The sequence below is a fragment of the Cyrtonyx montezumae genome, unplaced genomic scaffold, assembly GCF_038088225.1.
Source record: "Cyrtonyx montezumae isolate F1298 unplaced genomic scaffold, pur_monq_1.0 scaffold_75, whole genome shotgun sequence".
Lineage (NCBI taxonomy): Eukaryota > Metazoa > Chordata > Aves > Galliformes > Odontophoridae > Cyrtonyx > Cyrtonyx montezumae.
Genome location: NW_027072084.1, coordinates 277,820 through 298,010, shown reverse-complemented (window position 1 = coordinate 298,010; position 20,191 = coordinate 277,820). Strand labels below are relative to the sequence as shown.

Sequence of the window (20,191 nt, the reverse complement as noted above, 5' to 3'; positions counted from 1 at the left end):
CCACCCCGCAATGGTCTGTTCTGCCTCCCTGCCGCCCGTTGATTGGCTGCGAGGCGCCATCTCGGCGGCGCCGATTGGCCGCTTTATCCCCAGAGCAGGCGTTCGATCCCGCCTCCCCTCCCCACCGCGCAGAGTGCGGATTGGACACCGTCTTGCGGCCGCTGATTGGGTGGGAAGAGAGAAATGGAAGTTTTGATTGGGTGGATGACGGGGAGGGGCGGGGCTTGAGGCGACGGCGGGCTGCGTGAGGTGACGGATGCGGGCCTGGCGGGGCCTAACGGGGCCCGAACGGCTCTTAAGGACCTGGAGAGGTCCGGAAGGGCGGTAACGGCGCGGCGATGCCGTCGGAGCGGAGTGGCTGGGCCGGGCTGAGCAGCCTGCAGAAGGTGGCAGTGCTGCTCGGCCTCCCCGCCGGGGCCACCGTCCTCTACATCGTGTACCGGCGGTACCGGGAGGGCCGAGGTGGGTGCTCTGAGCCCTCCGTGTACCCCCCCACCCCGTGCCGCCCCCGCTGCTCTCCTCCCCCACTCTCCGTACTCGTGTTCAGACCCTCCGCCCGTTTTCCCCCTGAGTTGTACCACCCCCGTGCTCCCCACGGTTCTGACTCCCAGCCCCCATGAGGCCCTCACCGTGCCACCTCCCTCCCCCAGAGCTGCACGTGCCCACGGTAGGGGCCGAGGAGATGGGGGCGGAGGTGCACATCCCGCGTGCGGCAGTGAGAGCCATCATTGGTCGGAAAGGAACCACCATCCGAAGGGTGAGAATTGCTCCCGGGGGTGTGGAGGTGTCTCCTGAGGACTAAGGGGGGTACTTATGGGTGCCCTACACAGCTGCGGCAGGAGACGGGGGCCCGCATTGACCTGGAGGAGGAGGATGGTGGTGAGGAGCAGCTGCTGCTGATCTCGGGTTCCCCCAGCCAAGTGTGCAGAGCCAAAGCTGCCGTGCACCAGATTGTGGTGGAGAGCACGCCGGTGTCAGAACAGCTCCATGTGCCACAGAGAGCTGTTGGGAGGATCATCGGTGTGGCCCTTTTCCCTTGTAGCAGCTCTCTTTAAGGTGAGGGCGTGGTGGGAGAACACTGGCATAGATCCCCCCACCTCCTGGTTTTCTCTGTGTCCTGCAGGCCGCGGTGGTGAGACGGTGCGCAGCATCTGCCGCATCTCTGGAGCCCAAGTGCAGTGCCAGCAGAACACAGAGGCCATGCTGGCACCAGTGCGGCTAATCCAGATCTCAGGGACACAGCGTGAGGTGGATGCAGCCAAAGTAAGCACTGAGGTAGCCCTCCAACCCTCTCAGAGGGCTTGTGGTGTGAGACCCCCACACTCTCCTCTTGTTTTGCCCTAGAAACTCATCATGGAGAAGCTGGCAGAGGATGCAGTGTTCCGCCAGGAACTGGCTCAGACCGTGGTGCTGCGGAGCCAACGCAAGGAGCCCCTGGGCAGCCGCAGGGAAGAGTTGCTGCTGCCCAAAGGGGAGCATGGCGCTGGGAACAGGGGCTCTCTGCCAGGGGGCGCAGCCATGGAGGAGCTGCAGGATGGGAGTGAGGCAGCAGAAAAGCCAGCAGCAGTGCCAAAATTTGAAAGTGAGAGGTGTTGGTGTTGTTCTTGGTTTGCATTGAGGAATCTGTTCTGGGAGGGAGAAGGTTTTCCACACATTCCCAGGTCCCCCATGCTGCTGGGCTGTCCCATGGTGAGTGAGGACTTTGTGGCTCTGGTTTGCTCCCTCCTGCCTCACTCAGGGTGCCCCATGGTGCAACCTTGGGTGGGATCCACATGTCGTAGAATCACAGAACCATTTAGGTTGGAAAAGATGACTGAGATCATCCCATCCATTCATCTGTCCGATATCTCTGTCCCTTCTCGGTTCCTGTCCCACAGTCCCCAGCCCCGATTTCAGCTTCCATGCAGATGAGCAGTTGGAAGTCTATGTCTCAGCTGCCGAAAACCCCAGCCATTTCTGGATCCAGATCATTGGTGAGCGCAGCCTGCAGCTGGACAAGCTGATCTCTGAGATGACACAGCATTATGAGGGCAGCAGCCAAATGGTGAGACTCCTGGGGGGACACCGTTCTTGTCCCCTCACCCTTCTTGGCACTGGAGAACATGGTGTGCTGTGTCCCTGCAGGTGGAGCTGGCGGCTGTGCAGGCAGGGGACATCGTGGCTGCTCCGTACACAGGCAGCAGCAATTGGTACCGGGCCCGAGTGCTGGGCACGCTGGAGAACGGCAACTTGGATCTTTACTATGTGGATTTTGGGGACAATGGAGAGGTGCCCCGTGAGGCGCTGCGAGCACTGCGGTGAGTGCAGGAGAAAGGGGAGAGGAGGCAGTAGAGCTCGGGAGGTGTCCCCAGGGGGGCAGTGTGCAGGCCAGCGAGGCTATGAAGCAGGATGCAGGCTGCCCTCGGCCTCAGCCTGTGTCTTTCTCCCCACCAGGAGCGATTTCCTGAGCCTGCCCTTCCAGGCCATTGAGTGTAGCCTGGCCGGGATCATGCCTGTGGGTGAGTGCAGGAGGAGGGTGTGTGGCTCTTTGGAGCCCCACGTCCTTCCCAGTGCTGCTCACTGCCGGTCCTTCTGCAGGGGAGCAGTGGGATGAGGCAGCACTGGATGCTTTTGACCGCCTCACCTGCTGCGCTCAATGGAAGCCGCTGGTGGCCAAAATCTCCAGCTACACCCAGGCCGGGCTGTGCACATGGCCACGCATCACCCTGTATGATGTCCATCATGGCGAGGTGAACCCCGTGCCTCACTGCTTCCCTCCAGTCACCATGAGAGAGTTTGTTGTTCTTCATCCTCCTCTCATTTCTCTGCAGAGCCTTGACATTGGGGCCGAGCTGCTGCGGCTGGGCCATGCTGCGGTGCAGCCTCATGAGGAGGAGGAAGGGGATGGATCCCCACTGCCAACAATGGAGGGTGCAGTGGAGATACCAGTGAGCGGAGCTGCAGTGAGATGGGGACATCTTTTCCCTCCTCTGGGCATCCCTAGAGCCGGGAGCTTCACCTTTCTGCCCCTTGTTGTGGGGTTAACATAGCTCTTCCTCCCTATCCCCTGTGCAGGAGGACGTGGCATGCACCTCCCTTGAGAGCCTCCTGTCAGAGCTGCCAGCGAGCCCCAGTACCACACCACTGACCCTCTCCTGCATCAGCCTTCTGGGTGAGCTCTGTGGGTCTGACTCCAATCCCCATTGTATCCCCAGGTGTAAAGGTGTTTGACTGGGGTGAAAGGAGTCACAGGGAATGTCCTCCTGGAAGCTGTGGATAGCCCCCCAGGGCCCCGGGAGCCACTGAAGCTGTGGTTCTTGGCTTCCATGTGCTGAGCTCAGTACTGGGGCTATGCAGAGCCCCCTGCCCATGTTGTCTTCTTCCATCTCAGGGTGTGGACACTTGTAAGAGCCCCAAGGGGGTCTGTAGGCCCTGGGGAGCAGAGTCTCACAGTGAGGTGCCATGAGGAGCTGCAGGGCACAGGGCTGAGCTCTGCAGGGGAAGCAGTGCCCTACTCCCACCTGACCCTTCCTTTGGCCCATAGATGAGAGCCCTGAGCGGCTTCAGGGCGATGCAGAGCTCCCAGCCCTGGGGCTGCCGCTTGGCCCTTCCACTTCTTCGCAGCCTCAGAGGGATGGCAGTGAGGGCCAGCCCAGCCCTGGCTCCTGCTGCCCCACAGCCCTCAGGGGCCCTGGAACCCACCACACCGTGACATCTGGAGCACCATGTTCCGTCGCCTCGAGCGGAGCCCTTTCTGCCAGCAGCCACCCATCCCTCTCCGATGGGAACTCTGACTCCGTCTTCTGCACCAACTCCACACACTACACCAACTCCTCAGTCTTCTACAGCATCCCTCGGCATGGGGCCAGCCCCTTCCCCATCCCCATCAGTTCTGGGGTTGAGGAGGAGAAAGGCAGAGCCCCACAAGGTATGGCTGCTTCATGGTGACGTGGTTGGGCTGTACCGCTGTGTGCGTGGTGCTGTGGGGTGGGTGTGTGGGTTGTGACACCGCTGTGGGATTTGTCACTGTGCAGGAGGTGCCCTGGTGACTGGCAGAGGTGACAATGCAGTGCTGGAGCAGAGCTCCCCGTGATACCCTGACCTTGGTGAGCTGCACTGTCCTCCCTGTAGAGCTTCCTCCATGCTTCTGGGGCTGGAAATGGGACAATTGGGGCACAGAAGGGAGGAATGGCACTCCCACAGTCCCATCCTGCCTCCAAAGGGGGTTAAGCCTTTGTGGAGGGACACTGAGCAATGCTACCACGCAGAAGTGACTCCAGGGTGTCTGGGACAGGGGCTGATGGGGTGCATGGACCCCACAGTGCCCTTTCTTCCCCTGTTGGCCATAGTGTTGAATGTGTTTTGAGAAGCAAAGTGCCTGCCCCAGATTTCAGCATGCCCCACAGTGAGAGCACCGGTTTCACCACCAGTTTTGCCTCTGCGCTGACTTTGAACTGGTTTCCAGTCACCCTCTGTACATAACCACTGGAGGGGACAAACCCGGCTCCAGTGTCCCCAGTTCTAAACAGGACGCTTCAGCCCCTCTCTGGAAACCGCGTGGGCAGTGCCCCACTGTGTTCCCAGGTCCACTTCGTTCCTCGTGTTCCCGACTGGGTCGGTGATGCTGTGGGTGCCTTTCACTTTGTTGTCTCCATGCTGTTGCAGTTTGATTGTTGTTTTCACCCCAATTAGGGGAAGAGTTTTTGGTTTCCTGGCTGAATAAAACCCAGAGAGCATTGAATGCAAGGAGTGCTGCTCGGTGCTGGGGATGCAGACAGAGTGGAAAGGGGTTGGGGGACGGGGTGACAGCCCGCGGTTCTCCGTGCGTGGGGCGCCTCTGTGCGCAGGCGCAGTGGACAGCTCTCCGTGTTCATTCCTGCGCAGGCGCGCTGCGGGCAGCCCCATACGGGGGTCCTCGGGCCCGGCGCCGCCATGTTGGGCCCGCTGTGGGCGCGGGGCTGTGGCCTACTGCTCGGGGCGGCGGGGCGGGCCTTGAGCCTGAGCCAGGCGCGGGTGAGGGCCGGGGGCTCCGGGGGTGGGGGGGAAGGATCTGGGAGGTAAAGCGGCGGCGGTTCCGGGGTTTGCGAGGGGAACGGGATTCTGAAGTGGGGAGAGCGGACCGTGGGACCGGGATCGGGTCGGGGGGCGGGGGGGGGGGAAGAGGTCCGTGGAAGCGGTTTTGCGTGGGAGGAGCGGGCGGCCCCGGCCGCGCTCTGAGCTGTTTCCCTCACGCAGGACACGGTGGTGGTGGAGCGGTGGTGGAAGGTTCCGCTCAGCAAAGAGGGACGGCCGCCCCGGGCCCGGCACCGGCGGTACCGCGTGTACCGATTGGTGGAGGACGGCAAGCACCTGCCCCGCGGGGAACTGCAGCTCATCCTCACGCGGGCGGTGGAGGGTATGCGGGGGCAGCGCTGGGCCGTGGGAGCGGCGGAGGGGGCCGCCCCAGCGTACGGTGGGCGACGGGTGGGCGGCTGCTGCTCAGCCATTGCCCGGCCGGGACCCCCAGGTCCTGCAATGGAGGGACAACGGCAGCGGCGGTGCAGGTGGGGCTGAGCTGTTGGAGGGGGCTCTGCGGAGAAGGACCTGGGGGACAGCAGGGTTGGACAGTGGAGGACCATCAGTTGGTCGGACTCTTTTGTGTCCCCACATCCTCTTTGTTTTCAAAAGGAAAAAGGGAACAAAACACCACAAAGTTAAACATGAACGCAGTTTCTTTCAGAGCTGCTCCTCTGAGTGCTCTGAGCTCGGGGAACTCCCTGCCTGAACCACGATTCCCATTTGATTTCTGCTTTCTCCTCTCTGCTTTCTGCTCCTTTTACTTCTAATTTTCACTTTTTCCCTCTGATTTCTATGTACTGTCTCAGTGGAATTTTGGATAGGGTTTTGGGTCAGGGCTCTCACCCCACTGTGTGGTTTGGGTGCTGCCCCTCATTGTCCCCACAGGTTTGGGGAACCGTGGGGATATTGTTTCCGTGAAGAAGTCCGTGGGGCGCAACCGGCTGCTGCCACAGGGGTTGGCCGTGTACGCATCGCCGGAGAACCTCCGGCTGTTTGAAGAGGAGAAGCAGGTGAGCTGCTTAATGAGCTGCTTCATTAACTGCCTAGCCGTTAATTAGTTAGTGAAGGGATGGTGGTTTGGGAGAGGGACAGTTTTGGAGCATGGCATGGTCTCTGCATTGGGTTTCTCCAGGATCTGTTTTCTTGCTGCAGAGCCAGGAGGGGCAGATGGAGGCGATCCAAACACAGAGTGGAGAGAGGGTGAGTGTGGGGGTCCACCCTGCATCAACCCCCACTGCTCCACCGCAGTCCTGCCCCACACTGACCCCCCCACCCCACATTGACTCCTGCCCCCAAATTGATTCCCACCCCCCATGTTCACCTCCTACCCCACATCAACTCCCTGCCCCACATTGTCTCCTGCTCTGATGATGTCTCCTGCCCTCCACCCACTGAGCCCCTGCCCCATGTTGACCCCCACACCACCCCTACCCCACAGACCCTGCAGTTCCTGCGGAGCTGCCGCCTGGAGGTGGGCATGAAGAACAATGTGCGCTGGGAGCTGAACGCTGACATCGTGGCGCGGCAGTTCTTCAAGAACGTGAGTTGTGCCCTCGGAGATGTGGGTTCTCTGTCCCCACAGTATGGTGGATGTGGTGGAGGCGCTGCTCTGCAGGGTGTGCCGTGCGGCTCCAGGCTTTAATTAAGGCCTTGAGAGATTAAGGGAGCGGGATGCCGGTCCTGGTGCAGTGACCTCTGACCTCTCGCAGCTGCGGGTGTCGGTGCCACCCCACGCGCTGAAGCTGCCGGAGGAGCCCATCACCCGCTGGGGCGAGTACTGGTGTGACGTGACGGTGAGTGCATGGTGCCCCATAGTGTGGGATCTGTGGGGAGAGCCCACGGCCCCGTAGCTGTGTCAGAGAGGAACCCACAGTCCAGAAGGGGAGGCTGGGGGGGAACATTTTGGCGTTTTTCACAGAAAAAAAAACCAAAATTCTGTCCCCATAACCTACATATATGCAGGGCCACCTCTGCACCATCAGCCATTGTCCTTTAGTCCCTGAGGGGCCTAAATATGTGTCAGCACCATGGGGTTCGTTTGGGTTCTGCTAATTGGAAGTGAGGTGCTAACTGCGAGTGAGGGTATGGATGGTGGTGGGAGAAGGGGCTGCCCTTCTGTCACTGTGCATGTCCCGCTGCTCCCACTACACGCAGTTTGGGGGCAGGGTCCTGCCCAACAGTGCGATTCAGGGGCTGCCCTACAGCAGTTGTATTTTGGTGGGATTTGGGGGAGGATGTCCCATATCTCAGTGGGATTTTGGGGCTGGTGGGGAGAAGACTCGCCACTACCCCCCATTTGTTAAGGTTATCCTTGGGGCAGGGGAGGGGTTGGAGGGGTTGGAGGGCTGGTCCCCTTGACATCAACATGTAGGGCCGCCCCCAGCCTCCCCCTTCTCCCTTTTCCACAGGTAAATGGGATGGAGACAGTGCGTGTCCCGATGGATGTGGTGGAGTTCATGCGGCCACGGACGAAGCGGCGCCGGCACTGGCAGGCACAGCAGGCAGCACTGCTGGCAGCGCAGCGCGATGAGCTGCTCTGACCCCACAGCTCCCACATTTTGGGGTCAGGGGGATTTAGGATCCACCACTGGGGCTGTTCCCCATCCCTACTGAGTGAATAAAAAGGGTCGGAGTGTGGGGCAGTGCACACAATTTGGGGCTTGGGGGCTGACCCTAAAGCTGTTTGGAAGTAACCCCAAAGGGATTATCTGGGGCTGACCCTAATGGTTTTGGGAGCTCACCCCAAAGAGGAGCAGGTTGGGGGATGGGAGGGCAGGAGACAATCACACAGGGCAGTGCGGTTTGGAATGCAGTCCGGATTGGGGTGGCGTTGGAGTTTTAGGGCCGTGCAGGACTCTGCCTCACCTGACACAGCCCCAGGTGGGTGCTCAGCCCCACTGACCACAGCAGCCCCTGCACCCCCAGCACTGCTGTGGGACACACGGTAGCGCAAGCACCAGGTTCTTGTCACTGCTGTGTCACCATCACTGTGGTGGCTGTGGGGTCCCCAGCTGATCCCAAATCCTCTGTGGCAGCTCTGGGTCCATGAAGTACTCTGACCAATGGAGACACAACGCCTGTGTCACTGTCCCCAAACGGATCCCTGCACATTGGTGTCAGTGTTCGCAGATGGTCCCCTCCACCCCTCTGGTGCCATTCTCTGGGATCCCCCACACTTTGATGTCCTTGTCCCTAAATGGTCTCCCCTGCCTTGGTGACACTGTCCCCAAATGCTCCCCCCAGTTTAGGGGTTCTGCTGTACCCTCAAAGTGATTAGGTTATATTGTGCCCCCTAATGTGTCCCTCTTCCCTGTCCCCGCCATTCCAGTGGGGTCCCCTTATACCCCAGATGTGTCATCATCCCCAAAACGGCTGTGGGGTCCCCTGATGTTGCCCTCCCAACCCGCAGCGAACTCCAGGACATCGTGGGGCCGTTGCAGCATCATCTCCCTGCAGTGGGGCAGATGGACTGACCCCAAAGGGCAGTGGGGTGTGGGAGGTGACCCCAACTGTGGTTTGGGAGGCAGGGGTGAGGGGATAGGGGTCCAGAAGGACTCTGGGATTCTGGGGCCGAGGTGGGGGTGGCCCCATAGCATTGCGGTTTGGGGGCAACCCCGAGGGTTGGGGTTGGGAATGGGTTGGGGGGGGGGGGGAGATGGAGTTGGGAGGAGGATGGGTTTGGGGGTACGTTTGTGGACGGGGTTGGGGTGGGGTCGGTTTTGGGGTCGCACCGCAGCAGCCCCCGCAGCAGCACCGCCACCTCTGGCCGCTCCCGTAGGCACCGCTCTCCGGACGGGCGCGGGGACGGCTGCGGGAGCGGACCCGCGCCACCGCGCTGCCCTCCCCGGGGTGTTCCCCCCACCCCGCACCGCTCCCGGTCCCGCTGTTCCCGGCGGCAGCGACGCCATCTCGGGCCGAGATGGGTGGGGGGGAACGTGTAACGGCGTAACGGCCCCGACGGGGCTGTAAAACCACGTGACTGCGCGTCACTGCGAGTGTGCAACGGCGGACGTGTGACACTATAACTGTCGTAATGGGTGTGAAATAGGGCGTAACGGTGTGACTGTGCGGTGGGGTGTGCGTAACCCCACAACCACCGCGTGATGGTCAGAACTCGGCTTCAGGGTGTGACTGTAACGGTGTGTGTGATGGGGTGTGTGTGTAAGCGCGTGTGTGTGACACTGTGTAACGGTGTGACTGTAGCAGTGTGTGTGTAACCGTGTAATGGTACAATGGCGCGCAATCGTGTGAATGTCACGGTGCGACTGTGTGTGACGGTGTGTGTGTCACTGTGGTGTGTCACTGTGTATCACGGACCGTGTCCGTGTGTCCATCCCCCCACGTGTCCGGGTGTCCATCCCTGTGTCCCCATCTCCACGCACTCACGTGTCTGTGTCCACGTTTCTGTGTCCCCATGTCCCCATGTCCCCATGTCTGTGTCCCTCTGTGCCAGTAAGGCCGCGCCCGTCTGTGTCCGTGTCCCCGTGTCCCCGTTCCCACGCGTCCCCGTGTCCGTCTGTCCGTGTCTCCATGTCAGACCCCACAGCTCCGCCCCAACGGCGCTCCGCTCTCAGCACCGCGGACAGCGCCCGGGGGTGGGGTGATACACGGAGGTGTGACAGTGCCACGCGGAGTGTGACACGCGCGGCGGTCCCCCCTTCCCTCCCCCCGCTGCCCCTGGCGCTCACGACCCCATTCCCGTTCCCTATTCCTCTTCCCATCCCCCCCCCGGTACCGGCGCTATGGGCGGAGCCAATTCTGCCCCCCCACCCCCCCATATCCCCACTCCACCCCACACCTCCCCCACATCCTCCCCCCACACCCTCCACACATCCCCCCCATCCCCACCCCGTATGCCCATATCTCCCCCTCCCCCATCCCCCCCCCAACCATATCCAACATAAAACGTCCCTATATCCACACCCCACATCCTCCTCACGTTCCCCCCCATATCCCCACACCCCCATATCCCCACCCCGCCCCCCATATTCCCCACACGGCAGTACCCGGTGGCTCCGGGCGGAGCGGCGGCTGCGGGAGAAGCGCCGTCGGACCCCGGAGCACCGCCCCCGGGCAGAGCGCAGCCCCCGCCCCACCGCGCCCCGTCCCCGGAGGAGCCCTCAGCCCCGGGGCCGCCCCTCCTTTGTGTGCGGCGCCGCCGTCACCGGCACCGGAGCGCCGGGAACACCGAACCGGGCACCGGGAGCCGAAAATAAGGGCACCGGGAGCGCCGAATCGGAAAACAGGAGCACCGGGAGCGCTGAACTGGCACAGCGAGCATCTGATCCGGGCACCGGGAACACCAGGAACACAGAACCGAGAGACACCGGGAGTCGGGAAAAGGGAACTGGGAGTACTGGGAGTGGGCAAAAGGGGAACGGGAGCACCGGATCCAATCTCTGGGATCATTGAACCACACACTGGAAGCGCTGGTATCGCCACGAGTGGGCACTGGGAGCTCCGAACCGAACACTGACAGCACCAGGACCACCAGATCCAGGCACTGGGAATCGGGAAAAGGGCATTGGGAGCACCAGGAGCGCCGGATCTGAGCGCGGGCAGCACCAGCACTACCGGAACCGGGCACTGGGAGCACTGGGAGTGCAAGAACTGGGAGCCAGAATCTGGGAAAAGGGCAGTGGCAACACCAGAACCGAACACCACCAGCACCGGGAGCACCAGATCCGGGAACCGGGAGCACCACCATCGTGCACCAGGACCTGCAGATCCGTGCACGGGGAACAGCAGGAGCACCAGAACCAAACACCGGGAGCACCGGGAGACGGGCACCGGGCGGAGGGCGCGGCCCCGAGCGCCGGCGGCCCCATGAAGGAGCCCGACGCCATCAAACTCTTCGTGGGGCAGATCCCGCGGCACCTGGAGGAGAAGGACCTGAAGCCCATCTTCGAGCAGTTCGGGAAGATCTACGAGCTGACGGTCATCAAGGACAAGTACACCGGGATGCACAAAGGTACGGTGCCTGCAGCGGGAATGGGGAACGGGATCGGGAAGTGGTAATGGAGAATGGGCGCCGTGGGGCCTGAGCGCTGGGTACGGCCCTATATACAGCCCTATGTACAGCCCTACAACATGGCTACAGCCTTATGTACAACTCTACAGTATGGGTGCAGCCATACATTCAGCCCCATAGGCCTGCGGCCCCACAGCCAGCTCTGGAACCCAACAACAGCCCCACAGCCACAGTACAGCACTACAATCAGGGTGTGATTCACACTTTATGGGGCAGGGGCTGTACGAGTGCCAGAGGTGTGGGTGGGCCCTGTGGGCCCGGGGTCTCTGTGGGGCTGTGCTGGGGGTGTTGTGTGGTGCAGTGTTTGTATGGATGGTGTGGGGCGGAGGTGGTGAGTGGGGTGCGATATTTGTATGGAGTGTGACACTGTATGAGATGTGTGAGGGTTGTATGGGGTGTGATGTAGTGTGAGCTGTGTGCAGCGGTTGTGTTGCGTGTGTGTAGGGTCTGGTGGTTGTGTTTGGGTGTTCAGTGGTTGTGTGGGGTACAATGGTTGTGGGATTGCAGCTGTTGTCGGGGTGTGATGGTTGTATGCAAAGTGTGGGATAGGTGTATGGGGATGTGATGGCTGTACATGGTGCTCGGGGTGTGTGTATGGGGTGTGATGATTGTACGGGCCATACGATGGTTGTGAATGAGCTGTGACAGCTGTACAGGGTACAATGGCTGTATGGGGTGTAGTGGTTTTAGGGGTGTTCGACAGTGGTGTGATGGCTGTACGTGGGGTGTTGTGCTGTGGGGGTCCATGCAGGCCCCAAGGCCGTGCTGATGGGCACCACAACCGGGGGGTGGCAAAAGGCTGTGGGGACACCACTACAGCCTCAACTGTGGGGTATGGGTTCGGGGGTTTCTGTGTGTCCCCCCCAGTGCCCCCTTCATCCCCTGTCCCTATAGGATGCGCCTTCCTCACCTACTGCGCCCGCGAGTCGGCCCTGAAAGCGCAGAGTGCCCTCCACGAGCAGAAAACGCTGCCGGGGGTGAGTGCTCCCCCTCCCCCAAATCCACACACTGCCTTTGGGGTGCAGCCCCCCCCCATTTGCACACCCTGTGGGGAAGTTCATGGACTCCTATCCCAATGCAACGTGCACAGGTTTTGGGGATGCATTACACCCCCAAAGTGCACACTTTGAGGTGGCACAGCATCCCCAACCCAAGCCATACGAGTGCCCCCTCCCCCTCATCATTTCAAGGGACCCCTAACTGCTACCCCCCCCCCCCCCCCATTATGGGAGTGTTTAGTGGTTCCCAAGGATAAATGAAGGGAGTGAGGGCTCCCAAGTGTAAATATTGGGGGTGCACAGAAACTCTCCACTCAATTGGAATCCCAAAACATCCCCCCAGGGCCAAAAATCGCAGCAGATGAGACAACAAAAGAGGATATGGGGAGGAAACGCCATTTATATGGGGGGAGCTAAGCATTTTCGGTGCCTTCCCCTCTTAATTATGGCCAGGGACCCCCAAACAACCACCTCCCCACAAAGAGTCCTTTCTGGGGTGGAATTAGGGGGTCCTCCGGCATTAATGGTGGGGGGGAACCCCAGGGGGAGGTCATCACTCAATCCCCACCCTCATCAATGCCCCCACATCACTACCCCCCCCCCCCCACCATTGCTCCCCCCCCATCACAGCCCTCTGGGATTTACCTTCTTTGGGATAATCTGGGGATTTGGAGGGGTTTATGGGGTGGGGGGGGTTGGGATTATTTGCACGGGGGGGTAAAATGGAGGGGGGGGGATTAAGGGTCAGAACCGCCCCAACAGCTGCCCCCACTGTGATGTTTTGTGTGGAGGGGGACAAGAGTGTCACCCACTGTTCCCCTCAGTGCCAATTGGGGGGGGGGGGGGGAGGGGGCTGTTATATGGAGGGAGGCTTCAGGGGGCTGTTATATGGGGAGGGAGGATTTAGGGTGCTGGGAGCCCCTATTAGAAGCTCTCCCCCCCCCCCCTCCGTTTCTCCAGTTCCATCCCAGGATAATCCCGGGATTAAGGAGGATTAAAGCGGGGGGGGCGCCATCTGGGCTTTATCGGGGGGGGGGAGGCGTGTTGTGGGGTTGGGGGGGGCACCTTCGCTTTCTGCGTGGGAAATAGGGAGGGAGGGTGGGGTGAGATGGGGACAACATCCCCCCCCGCCCTACCCCCACCTCTTTTAATCGTAGGGGTTTCGGGGGCCCCCCAAATCCACCCCCCTCCCCCCCCCCCTCCGGCCTTGTCATTGTTTATCGCAGCGCTGCTGATGTCAGCGCTGTTGCCAGGCAACGGGATGGGGAAATTGGGGATGAGTGGGCGGTTGCCATGGAGCACGTCCTCCCGTTGCCATGGTTACTGGGCATCTGCTCCCTGCCCCCCCCCTCACGTTGCTCTCAGGGGGTGGGGTCAAACCCCCCTCCCAGTTAATGGTGTGTGTGGGGGGGTGGGGGGGATGGTCGTTGCCATGGTGCCCGTTGCCTGGTGATGGGATGCAGGGCAGCATTGCCATGGTAACATAGAGCATCTTTGGGGTACCTGGGGAGCTTTTAGGGGGGCTGTATTCCCATCACTCGCTGTGCCCCCCCCCCAGATGAACCGCCCCATCCAGGTGAAGCCAGCGGACAGTGAAAGCCGAGGAGGTACCTCCCCCATGTCCCCAAACAGGACCCTCCCAGGGCTGCCCCATGTCCCCCACAGGGTGGGAGTCAACCCCTGCCCATCCACCATGTCCCCACCCACGGAGTCCCCATGTCCCCAGTGGGGCAGGCCACCCTCATCCCCATGGTATTTATCACCATGTCCCCATGTCCCCTTCTCCCTCATCCCTGGTCTCCCCCTGTGCCCCCATCCCATGGGTGTCCCCATGTCCCTGGGGAGGCTCCAGAATAGCACTGTCCCCATGTCCCCACTCAGTATCCAAACAGCCCCATGGGAGGTGTTGTCTCCTATTGTGTTCCCATCCCTGGGGTCTCAGCCCGTCTTGGTGTCCCATGTCCCTGGAGGGCGGGACCTTGGTCTCCATCCCTGTATCCTCAACACAGTCCTGGTTGGGTACTGGGTGTCACTGTGTTGTCCCCATCCCATGTCCCCATCCTGGGTGGGTGAGGGGGTGCCCATCTCGGAGTCCCGGTGTCACCACGCTGTCCCGCAGAGGACCGCAAGCTGTTTGTGGGGATGCTCAGCAAGCAGCAGGCGGACGAGGATGTGCGGAAAATGTTTGAACCCTTTGGGACCATCGATGAATGCACAGTGCTGCGCGGCCCCGATGGCACCAGCAAAGGTGTCCCTGTGTGGGAATGGGCATGGGGACAGGATGGGGTGGGGTGGGGATCGGGGTGGGGAAAAGGGTGGGAACAGGGATGGGATGGGGATGGTGAGAATAGAGTTGGGGATGGGGATGGAGACAAGGACCAGGAATGGGGATGAGGATGGGAATGAGTTGGGATGAGGACAATGAGAATGACTGGGGATGGGGACAGTGAGTTGGGATGAGGACAATGAGAATGGGGTTGGGAATGGGAGGAGGATGGGGATGGAGACAAGGATGGGGACAGTCAGAGTGTGTTGGGCTGAGGAGGGTCCGGACACTGTCCCTGCTGACCCCACTGTCCCCAGGCTGTGCCTTCGTCAAGTTCCAGAGCCACGCAGAGGCCCAGGCTGCCATCGCTGCCCTCCACGGGAGCCGCACGCTGCCGGTGAGAGCCACTGTCACCCCCTGCCCACCCCACTGTGCACCCCATTTGCTGCTGACAGCCCCACCATTGTTCCTGTGGGTCCCACTGCCACCATCCCCCTCATCTCCATCACTGCCCCTGCTTCTTCTATAACAATTATCACCACTGTCACTGCCTCCACCACAGCCCTATCCTCACCCCCTCTCCCACCGCTGTCCCCCAGATCCCTCCACTGTCCCACTCCTCAGCCATATAACCTCCCCCATCATCTTCACCACCACCATCACTATCCACTCATCCCATTGCCCCCATTATTGCTGTTATTTTCTCCATTATCCCCAGCACCATCCCCATCTTTCCCATTATCCCCACCATCATCCCAGTGTCTCCCCCACCATCCTCACCATCCCTCCTTTTCACCCCACCACCAACCCTCCAGTTAACCCCTCCCCATCCTATCTTGCCTCGCTGTCCCTATGCCCCGTGGGTGACGGTGGTGTCCCCGCAGGGCGCCTCATCCAGCCTGGTGGTAAAGTTCGCAGACACGGAGAAGGAGCGGGGTCTGCGGCGGATGCAGCAGGTGGCGAGCCAGCTCGGCATGTTCAGCCCCATAGCGCTCCAGTTCGGGGCCTACAGCGCCTACACACAGGCGGTAGGGGGACAGGGAGACACGGAGATCACGGGGACGTAGACCTCTGGGTGTGCGATGAGGGTGTTGGGTTGTGGGGTGGCAGCCAGAGGGATGGCCCTATGTGATGGTGGGGAGGGGCATTGGGCTGGGGGATGTCAGTAGGGAATGGCCCTACATGATGGTGGGGGTGGGCTGGGATGGGACATGTGGTGAACTGATGGGACCTCCGTGGGGTGAGGTGGTGGATCCCCACATTCTGAGGAGGTGGCACTGCGGTGGTGGGCAACGGGAAATGGTGGAACCCAGTGATGGTGGATGCCATAATCCAGAATGGGGCCATTGGGTGACAGAGGAGAATAATGCTACCCCACAGTCTGAGGTGGGACACGGGGTGGGGTGTCTTGGGGAGACACGGGGTGCCCAAGTTGGGCATTGTCACCCAACCGAGTGACACCCACCGGGCCATGGGGGTCCCATGGAGACACAGCTTAGGAGGGGACCCTGGTGTTCGTGTGTGGTGCCAGCGCTGTCCCCGCAGCTGATGCAGCAGCAGGCAGCCCTGGTGGCCGCCCACTCGGCCTACCTCAGCCCCATGGCCACCATGGCCGTCCAGATGCAGCACATGGGCACAGTCAACCCCAACGGTCTCATCGCCACCCCCCTGCCCCCCTCCTCAGGTAGGTAGCACCTGGGAACCATGAGGACATCAGAGGTTTGGGGTCGTGGGACAAGAGGGGCTGGGGACATTAGGGATGGGGGACACTGGGGATGGGGATGCTGGAAATGGAGACACCAGGGTTGGGTCCACGTGGGATGGGGGCACTGGAGGTGGGGACACCAGAGTTGGATCTGTGCAGGATGGGGACACCAAGAACGGGGACTCTGGGTATGGGGACACCGGGGATGGCTCCATGCAGGATGTGGACTCTGTGGATGGGGGCACCAGAGATGTGTCTGTGTGGGATGGAGAGATGGTGACCACCAGAGGATGGATCCACCACCACATGGGGACAGTGCAGTGCCACTGTCACGGTGATGACCCCACTGCTCCACAGGAACCAGCACACCGCCGGCCATGGCTGCCACACCAGTCCCCGCCATCGCGGCCCCACTGAGCGTCAATGGGTACAGCCCAGTGCCCGCACAGCCCGCGGGGCCGCCCGCCCCCGAGGCTGTCTACGCTGGAGGGGTCCCTCCTTTCCCAGGTGCTCACTGCCCCCCAACCGCCTCCTTGCTGCCCCCCACCTCCCCTAATGCTCCCCCTCCTCTCTGCACCCCTAGCCCAGAGCCCCGCTGCCCCTGCAGACCCCCTGCAGCAGGCGTACGCCGGCATGCAGCACTACACAGGTAGGGGCACTAGGGGGGCACTGGGAGGGACTGGGAAAGCATTGAATGGCACTGGGAGGGCACTGGGAGGGCACTGGGAGGGCATTGCATGGCACTATGGTGCACTGGCAGACACTAGGAGGGAATTGTATGATATTAGGGGCACTGGGAGGATCTGGGGGCACTGGGGTGTACTGGATGGTCTGAAGATGTACTGGAGGGGGCTCTGGGGGGCATTTGATGGGCACTGTGTGGCACTGGGAGAATTCTGGGGAGAGCTGCATGGTCTAGAGGAGCGCATCTGGAAGGGGCTGGGAGAGCACTGTGGGAACTGGAGGTACTGGAAGTACTGGAGGGCACTGAAGGGCACTGGGAGCCCTGGGGGGTGATCTGGTGGTAGTAGAAGGCACCAGGATGTACTGGGAGGCACTGGGCTGTACTGGGCTGACCCTATTTCCCCCGCAGCTGCCTACCCTGCCGCCTATGGGCTGGTGAGCCCAGCCTTCGCTCCCCCAGGGCCACTGCTGGCCCCCCCGCCCCCTCCCCAGCAGCAGCAGCGTGAAGGTGAGGGACCCCCACAAGCCCTTCTGGGACCCTGAGACCCCCCCTCCCCCCTCCTCAGAACTCTCTCAACCCCCCTGATACTCCCCAGATTTCTCTGAGAACTTTGGGACACCCCAGAACCTTTCCAGGACCCCACAATCCTGGGACCCTCTCCAAGTCTCCAGGACTTCCCTGGGACCTCTGGGACCCCCCTGGGACACCCCCCCCCCCCCCCCCAGGACCCCCTCACTCACCCAATGGTTCTGGTCTTGTGGTGCCCATAGCCCCGGGGAGCCATGGAGCAGTGGTTTTAGGGTCATCCACTGGGGTCTGTGGGTGCCCCATGGATGGGTGTATGGGTTGGGCTGGGGTTTAGGGGTTTTTGGGGTGCCCCAAGCCTGTGCCCACCATGATGCTACTCCCTCCGCAGGCCCCGAGGGCTGTAACATCTTCATCTACCACCTGCCCCAGGAGTTTGCTGACACTGAGATCCTACAGATGTTCCTGCCCTTCGGCAACGTCATCTCCGCCAAAGTGTTTGTTGACCGCGCCACCAACCAGAGCAAGTGCTTCGGTAGGAACGTGGGGCTCCATGGCTGGGGGGTGGGGACACCACAGTCAGAGTATGGGGACGTCATAGCCAGGGGCTTGGGGACATCATAGATGGGGGCACGGTGGTCAGAGTATGGGGACATCACGGTAAGATCATCAGGACATCACAGATGGGAACACCATGACCAGGAATATAGGGAAACAATGTCCAGAACATGTGGACATCATGGCCAGGGCACCAGGACTTCACGAATGAGGTCACCATGGCCAGAGACATGGGGGCTTCGTGGTCAGGACATCAAAACACCATGGGGACACCAGAACCGGAGCCACCGTGACCAGGGGCATGGAGACATGGTGGCTGGGGATATCATGGACCAACTGCAGGGCTACAGCACCTGCACCACCATGCCCGTGTCCCTGCTGTCCCCACATGCCCACTATCCCCACATCCCTGCTGTTCCAGGCTTTGTCAGCTTTGACAACCCAGCCAGTGCGCAGGCGGCCATCCATGCCATGAACGGGTTCCAGATCGGGATGAAGCGCCTCAAAGTGCAGCTCAAGAGGCCCAAAGATGCCAACCGGCCCTACTGAGCCCGGTGAGCCCCTCTGGACCCCGAACAGTCCCCCCCCAGCCCCTTTGGGGTCCCCTCCCAGCCCCACTTAATGCCCCCCATCCTCTCCTCCCTCCCCAGGCCTGGAAGTGCGGTGCAGCACCCATGGGTGACCCTGACGGCGGAGCAGCCCCCCCTGGGATGGGGAAGTCGGTCCTGCCGGAGGGGGCACACAGACCCCCATACGCTCAGGAAGGATGGACCCCCCCCAGCAGGACCGACATGGATCCCCCCCTCCCAGTCCATTCCACTCTGTGGGCTGAGGAGGGGGGTCCAGCAAACCCCAGCACTCCCCCCAACACCCACTGCCCTATTTAGGGTAGGGGCATTCCACTGCCCCCCAGGTCCCTGCTTGGGGTTTCTTTCTCACCAAACAGGACCAAACCCAACCCCAAGCTGGGGACTTGGAGGGCACCCCACGCTGGGGGGGGGGGTGACATGGCCACCTCCCCCTGTCCCCCCAGGTACCCCCCCCCCCCATGGGTGGCTGCGCCAGGGCAAGCGGGACCCCCTCCACACATACACTGCCACTCCGCTCTGCCCAGACCCCACCTGCCTCAGTTTCCCCCTCTCTGTGGGTTCCGGGGGCTGCAACCCCCCCCCCTCCAAGCATGGCCACGGCTGTATGGACACAGAGCGACTGCATATGGGATGCGCTGGGATTGGGATGAACTGGGATTGGGATGCTCCAAGATTGGGATGCACCAGAATCGGGATACACTGAAACTGGGATGCAGTGAGAATGGGGTGCACTGGAACTGTGATGTGCTGAAGTCGGGGTGCAGTGTGATTTGGACGCGTCGCGTTTGGGATGTGCCAAATGTGGATTGCAGCAAAACTGAGATCGAGGAGCAGCGAGACTGAGATGCATCGCATCGCGGATGCGGAGGGATCAGCATGCAGTGAGACTGGGATTCACCGATGGTGGGTTGCATCAAGGTCGGGATGTGCCAGGATGAGGATGCACCACCTTTGGGATGTGTTGGATTTGGGATGCACAGAGATTGAGATCTACCAAAACTGAGATGCAGCAAAGTCAGGACGCTCCGCAGTCAGGATGGCAATTGAGATTGGGACCCACGGAATCAGGAATGCACCGAATTGGGATGCGCCAACAGTGGGCTATGCTGAGATTGGAATGTGCCAACATTGGGATGCACTGAGATCGGGATGCACTGATGTTAGGACGTATGGAGATCGGGATGCCCTGAGACTGGGATGCGCTGCAATCGGATGCACCAAAATTGGGACATACTGAGATCGGGATGCACCGCCATGGGGATCCAGCACCATTGGGATGCGCCCCGCCCCACCCCCCGACCCCCTGGGCCCCACAGACCAGGAGCCCTGCAGCCCGACCCGGCCCCGAGCGGCACCGCGGGGCCGTCCCTGTAGATAATCGCGTTGGCGGCGCCGCGGGGCCGCTTTTCCCCCTCCCCGTCCCGGGGGTTCGGGACCCACTGAGTCGTTATGGGGTGGGACGGGTGGGGGGCGCGGGGCCGTTAGCGCGGGGGGGGAGGGCGGACCCCCGGAAGTTGACGTCTCCGGTGGCGACACCGGCGCTTAATTTATTTGCTATTTATTGCGATTCCTTTGGATAATTTAATTTTTTTTCTCTTATTTTATTTTTTTCTGTCTAAATAAAAATTACAAAAAAAAAAAAAAAAATCCCGAGTGGTGGTTCGTCCCCGTCGTATTTTTTTTTTGTTGCTTTTTTGTGTGGTTTTTTTTCTTTTGCCGGGTTTTGTGTCTTTGCGCGGCCGCCATCAGCGGCGCAGCGCTCGGATCCGTCGGACGGCGTTGGGGCGCGGGGGCCC

At 61.3% G+C, this 20,191-nt stretch overlaps 3 protein-coding genes across 7 annotated transcripts; all 3 read left to right on the top strand.

Annotated features, from left to right (window-relative positions):
* Positions 1-324: 324 nt before the first annotated feature.
* TDRKH (tudor and KH domain containing) lies at positions 325-4,720 on the top strand. 5 transcript variants are annotated; one of them, XM_065751561.1, is made up of 14 exons: positions 325-462; positions 651-757; positions 831-1,020; positions 1,124-1,263; positions 1,345-1,582; positions 1,878-2,044; positions 2,125-2,297; positions 2,434-2,498; positions 2,578-2,729; positions 2,811-2,927; positions 3,055-3,151; positions 3,524-3,907; positions 4,014-4,085; positions 4,329-4,720. In XM_065751561.1, exons 1-13 carry the CDS (start codon positions 339-341, stop codon positions 4,070-4,072), a joined length of 2,013 nt encoding a protein of 670 aa, XP_065607633.1. In that variant the 5' UTR covers positions 325-338; the 3' UTR covers positions 4,073-4,085; positions 4,329-4,720. The 5 variants fall into 5 exon arrangements, with proteins under 5 accessions (XP_065607633.1, XP_065607636.1, XP_065607635.1 ...); XM_065751564.1 differs by having other exon boundaries at positions 1,363-1,582; positions 4,014-4,720; XM_065751563.1 differs by having other exon boundaries at positions 1,360-1,582; positions 4,014-4,720.
* A 149-nt stretch (positions 4,721-4,869) lies between these two features.
* Positions 4,870-7,674, top strand: MRPL9 (mitochondrial ribosomal protein L9). Its single transcript, XM_065751567.1, has 7 exons — positions 4,870-4,992; positions 5,215-5,374; positions 5,923-6,047; positions 6,190-6,237; positions 6,476-6,577; positions 6,747-6,830; positions 7,446-7,674. The coding sequence occupies exons 1-7, from the start codon at positions 4,912-4,914 to the stop codon at positions 7,575-7,577; spliced, it is 732 nt and encodes a 243-aa protein (XP_065607639.1). The 5' UTR covers positions 4,870-4,911; the 3' UTR covers positions 7,578-7,674.
* Positions 7,675-10,733: 3,059 nt separating this feature from the next.
* Positions 10,734-19,734, top strand: CELF3 (CUGBP Elav-like family member 3). Its single transcript, XM_065751584.1, has 13 exons — positions 10,734-11,008; positions 11,963-12,045; positions 13,625-13,673; positions 14,186-14,314; positions 14,650-14,729; positions 15,217-15,360; positions 15,878-16,016; positions 16,395-16,544; positions 16,621-16,686; positions 17,131-17,229; positions 17,639-17,782; positions 18,227-18,359; positions 18,456-19,734. Exons 1-12 carry the CDS (start codon positions 10,864-10,866, stop codon positions 18,352-18,354), a joined length of 1,356 nt encoding a protein of 451 aa, XP_065607656.1. The 5' UTR covers positions 10,734-10,863; the 3' UTR covers positions 18,355-18,359; positions 18,456-19,734.
* The last annotated feature ends 457 nt before the right edge of the window (positions 19,735-20,191 follow it).

Excerpts from the sequence above, each read along its gene's own strand:
- MRPL9 (XM_065751567.1), top strand. The coding sequence starts at position 4,912 with ATGTTGGGCCCGCTGTGGGCGCGGGGCTGTGGCCTACTGCTCGGGGCG. Across the intron at positions 6,578-6,746 it reads CGCGGCAGTTCTTCAAGAAC|CTGCGGGTGTCGGTGCCACC; the intron begins GTGAGTTGTGCC and ends GACCTCTCGCAG. Across the intron at positions 6,831-7,445 it reads AGTACTGGTGTGACGTGACG|GTAAATGGGATGGAGACAGT; the intron begins GTGAGTGCATGG and ends CCTTTTCCACAG.
- CELF3 (XM_065751584.1), top strand. The coding sequence starts at position 10,864 with ATGAAGGAGCCCGACGCCATCAAACTCTTCGTGGGGCAGATCCCGCGG. Across the intron at positions 11,009-11,962 it reads GTACACCGGGATGCACAAAG|GATGCGCCTTCCTCACCTAC; the intron begins GTACGGTGCCTG and ends CTGTCCCTATAG. Across the intron at positions 15,361-15,877 it reads ACAGCGCCTACACACAGGCG|CTGATGCAGCAGCAGGCAGC; the intron begins GTAGGGGGACAG and ends CTGTCCCCGCAG.
- TDRKH (XM_065751561.1), top strand. The coding sequence starts at position 339 with ATGCCGTCGGAGCGGAGTGGCTGGGCCGGGCTGAGCAGCCTGCAGAAG. Across the intron at positions 1,583-1,877 it reads AGCAGTGCCAAAATTTGAAA|TCCCCAGCCCCGATTTCAGC; the intron begins GTGAGAGGTGTT and ends CCTGTCCCACAG. Across the intron at positions 2,928-3,054 it reads AGGGTGCAGTGGAGATACCA|GAGGACGTGGCATGCACCTC; the intron begins GTGAGCGGAGCT and ends TCCCCTGTGCAG.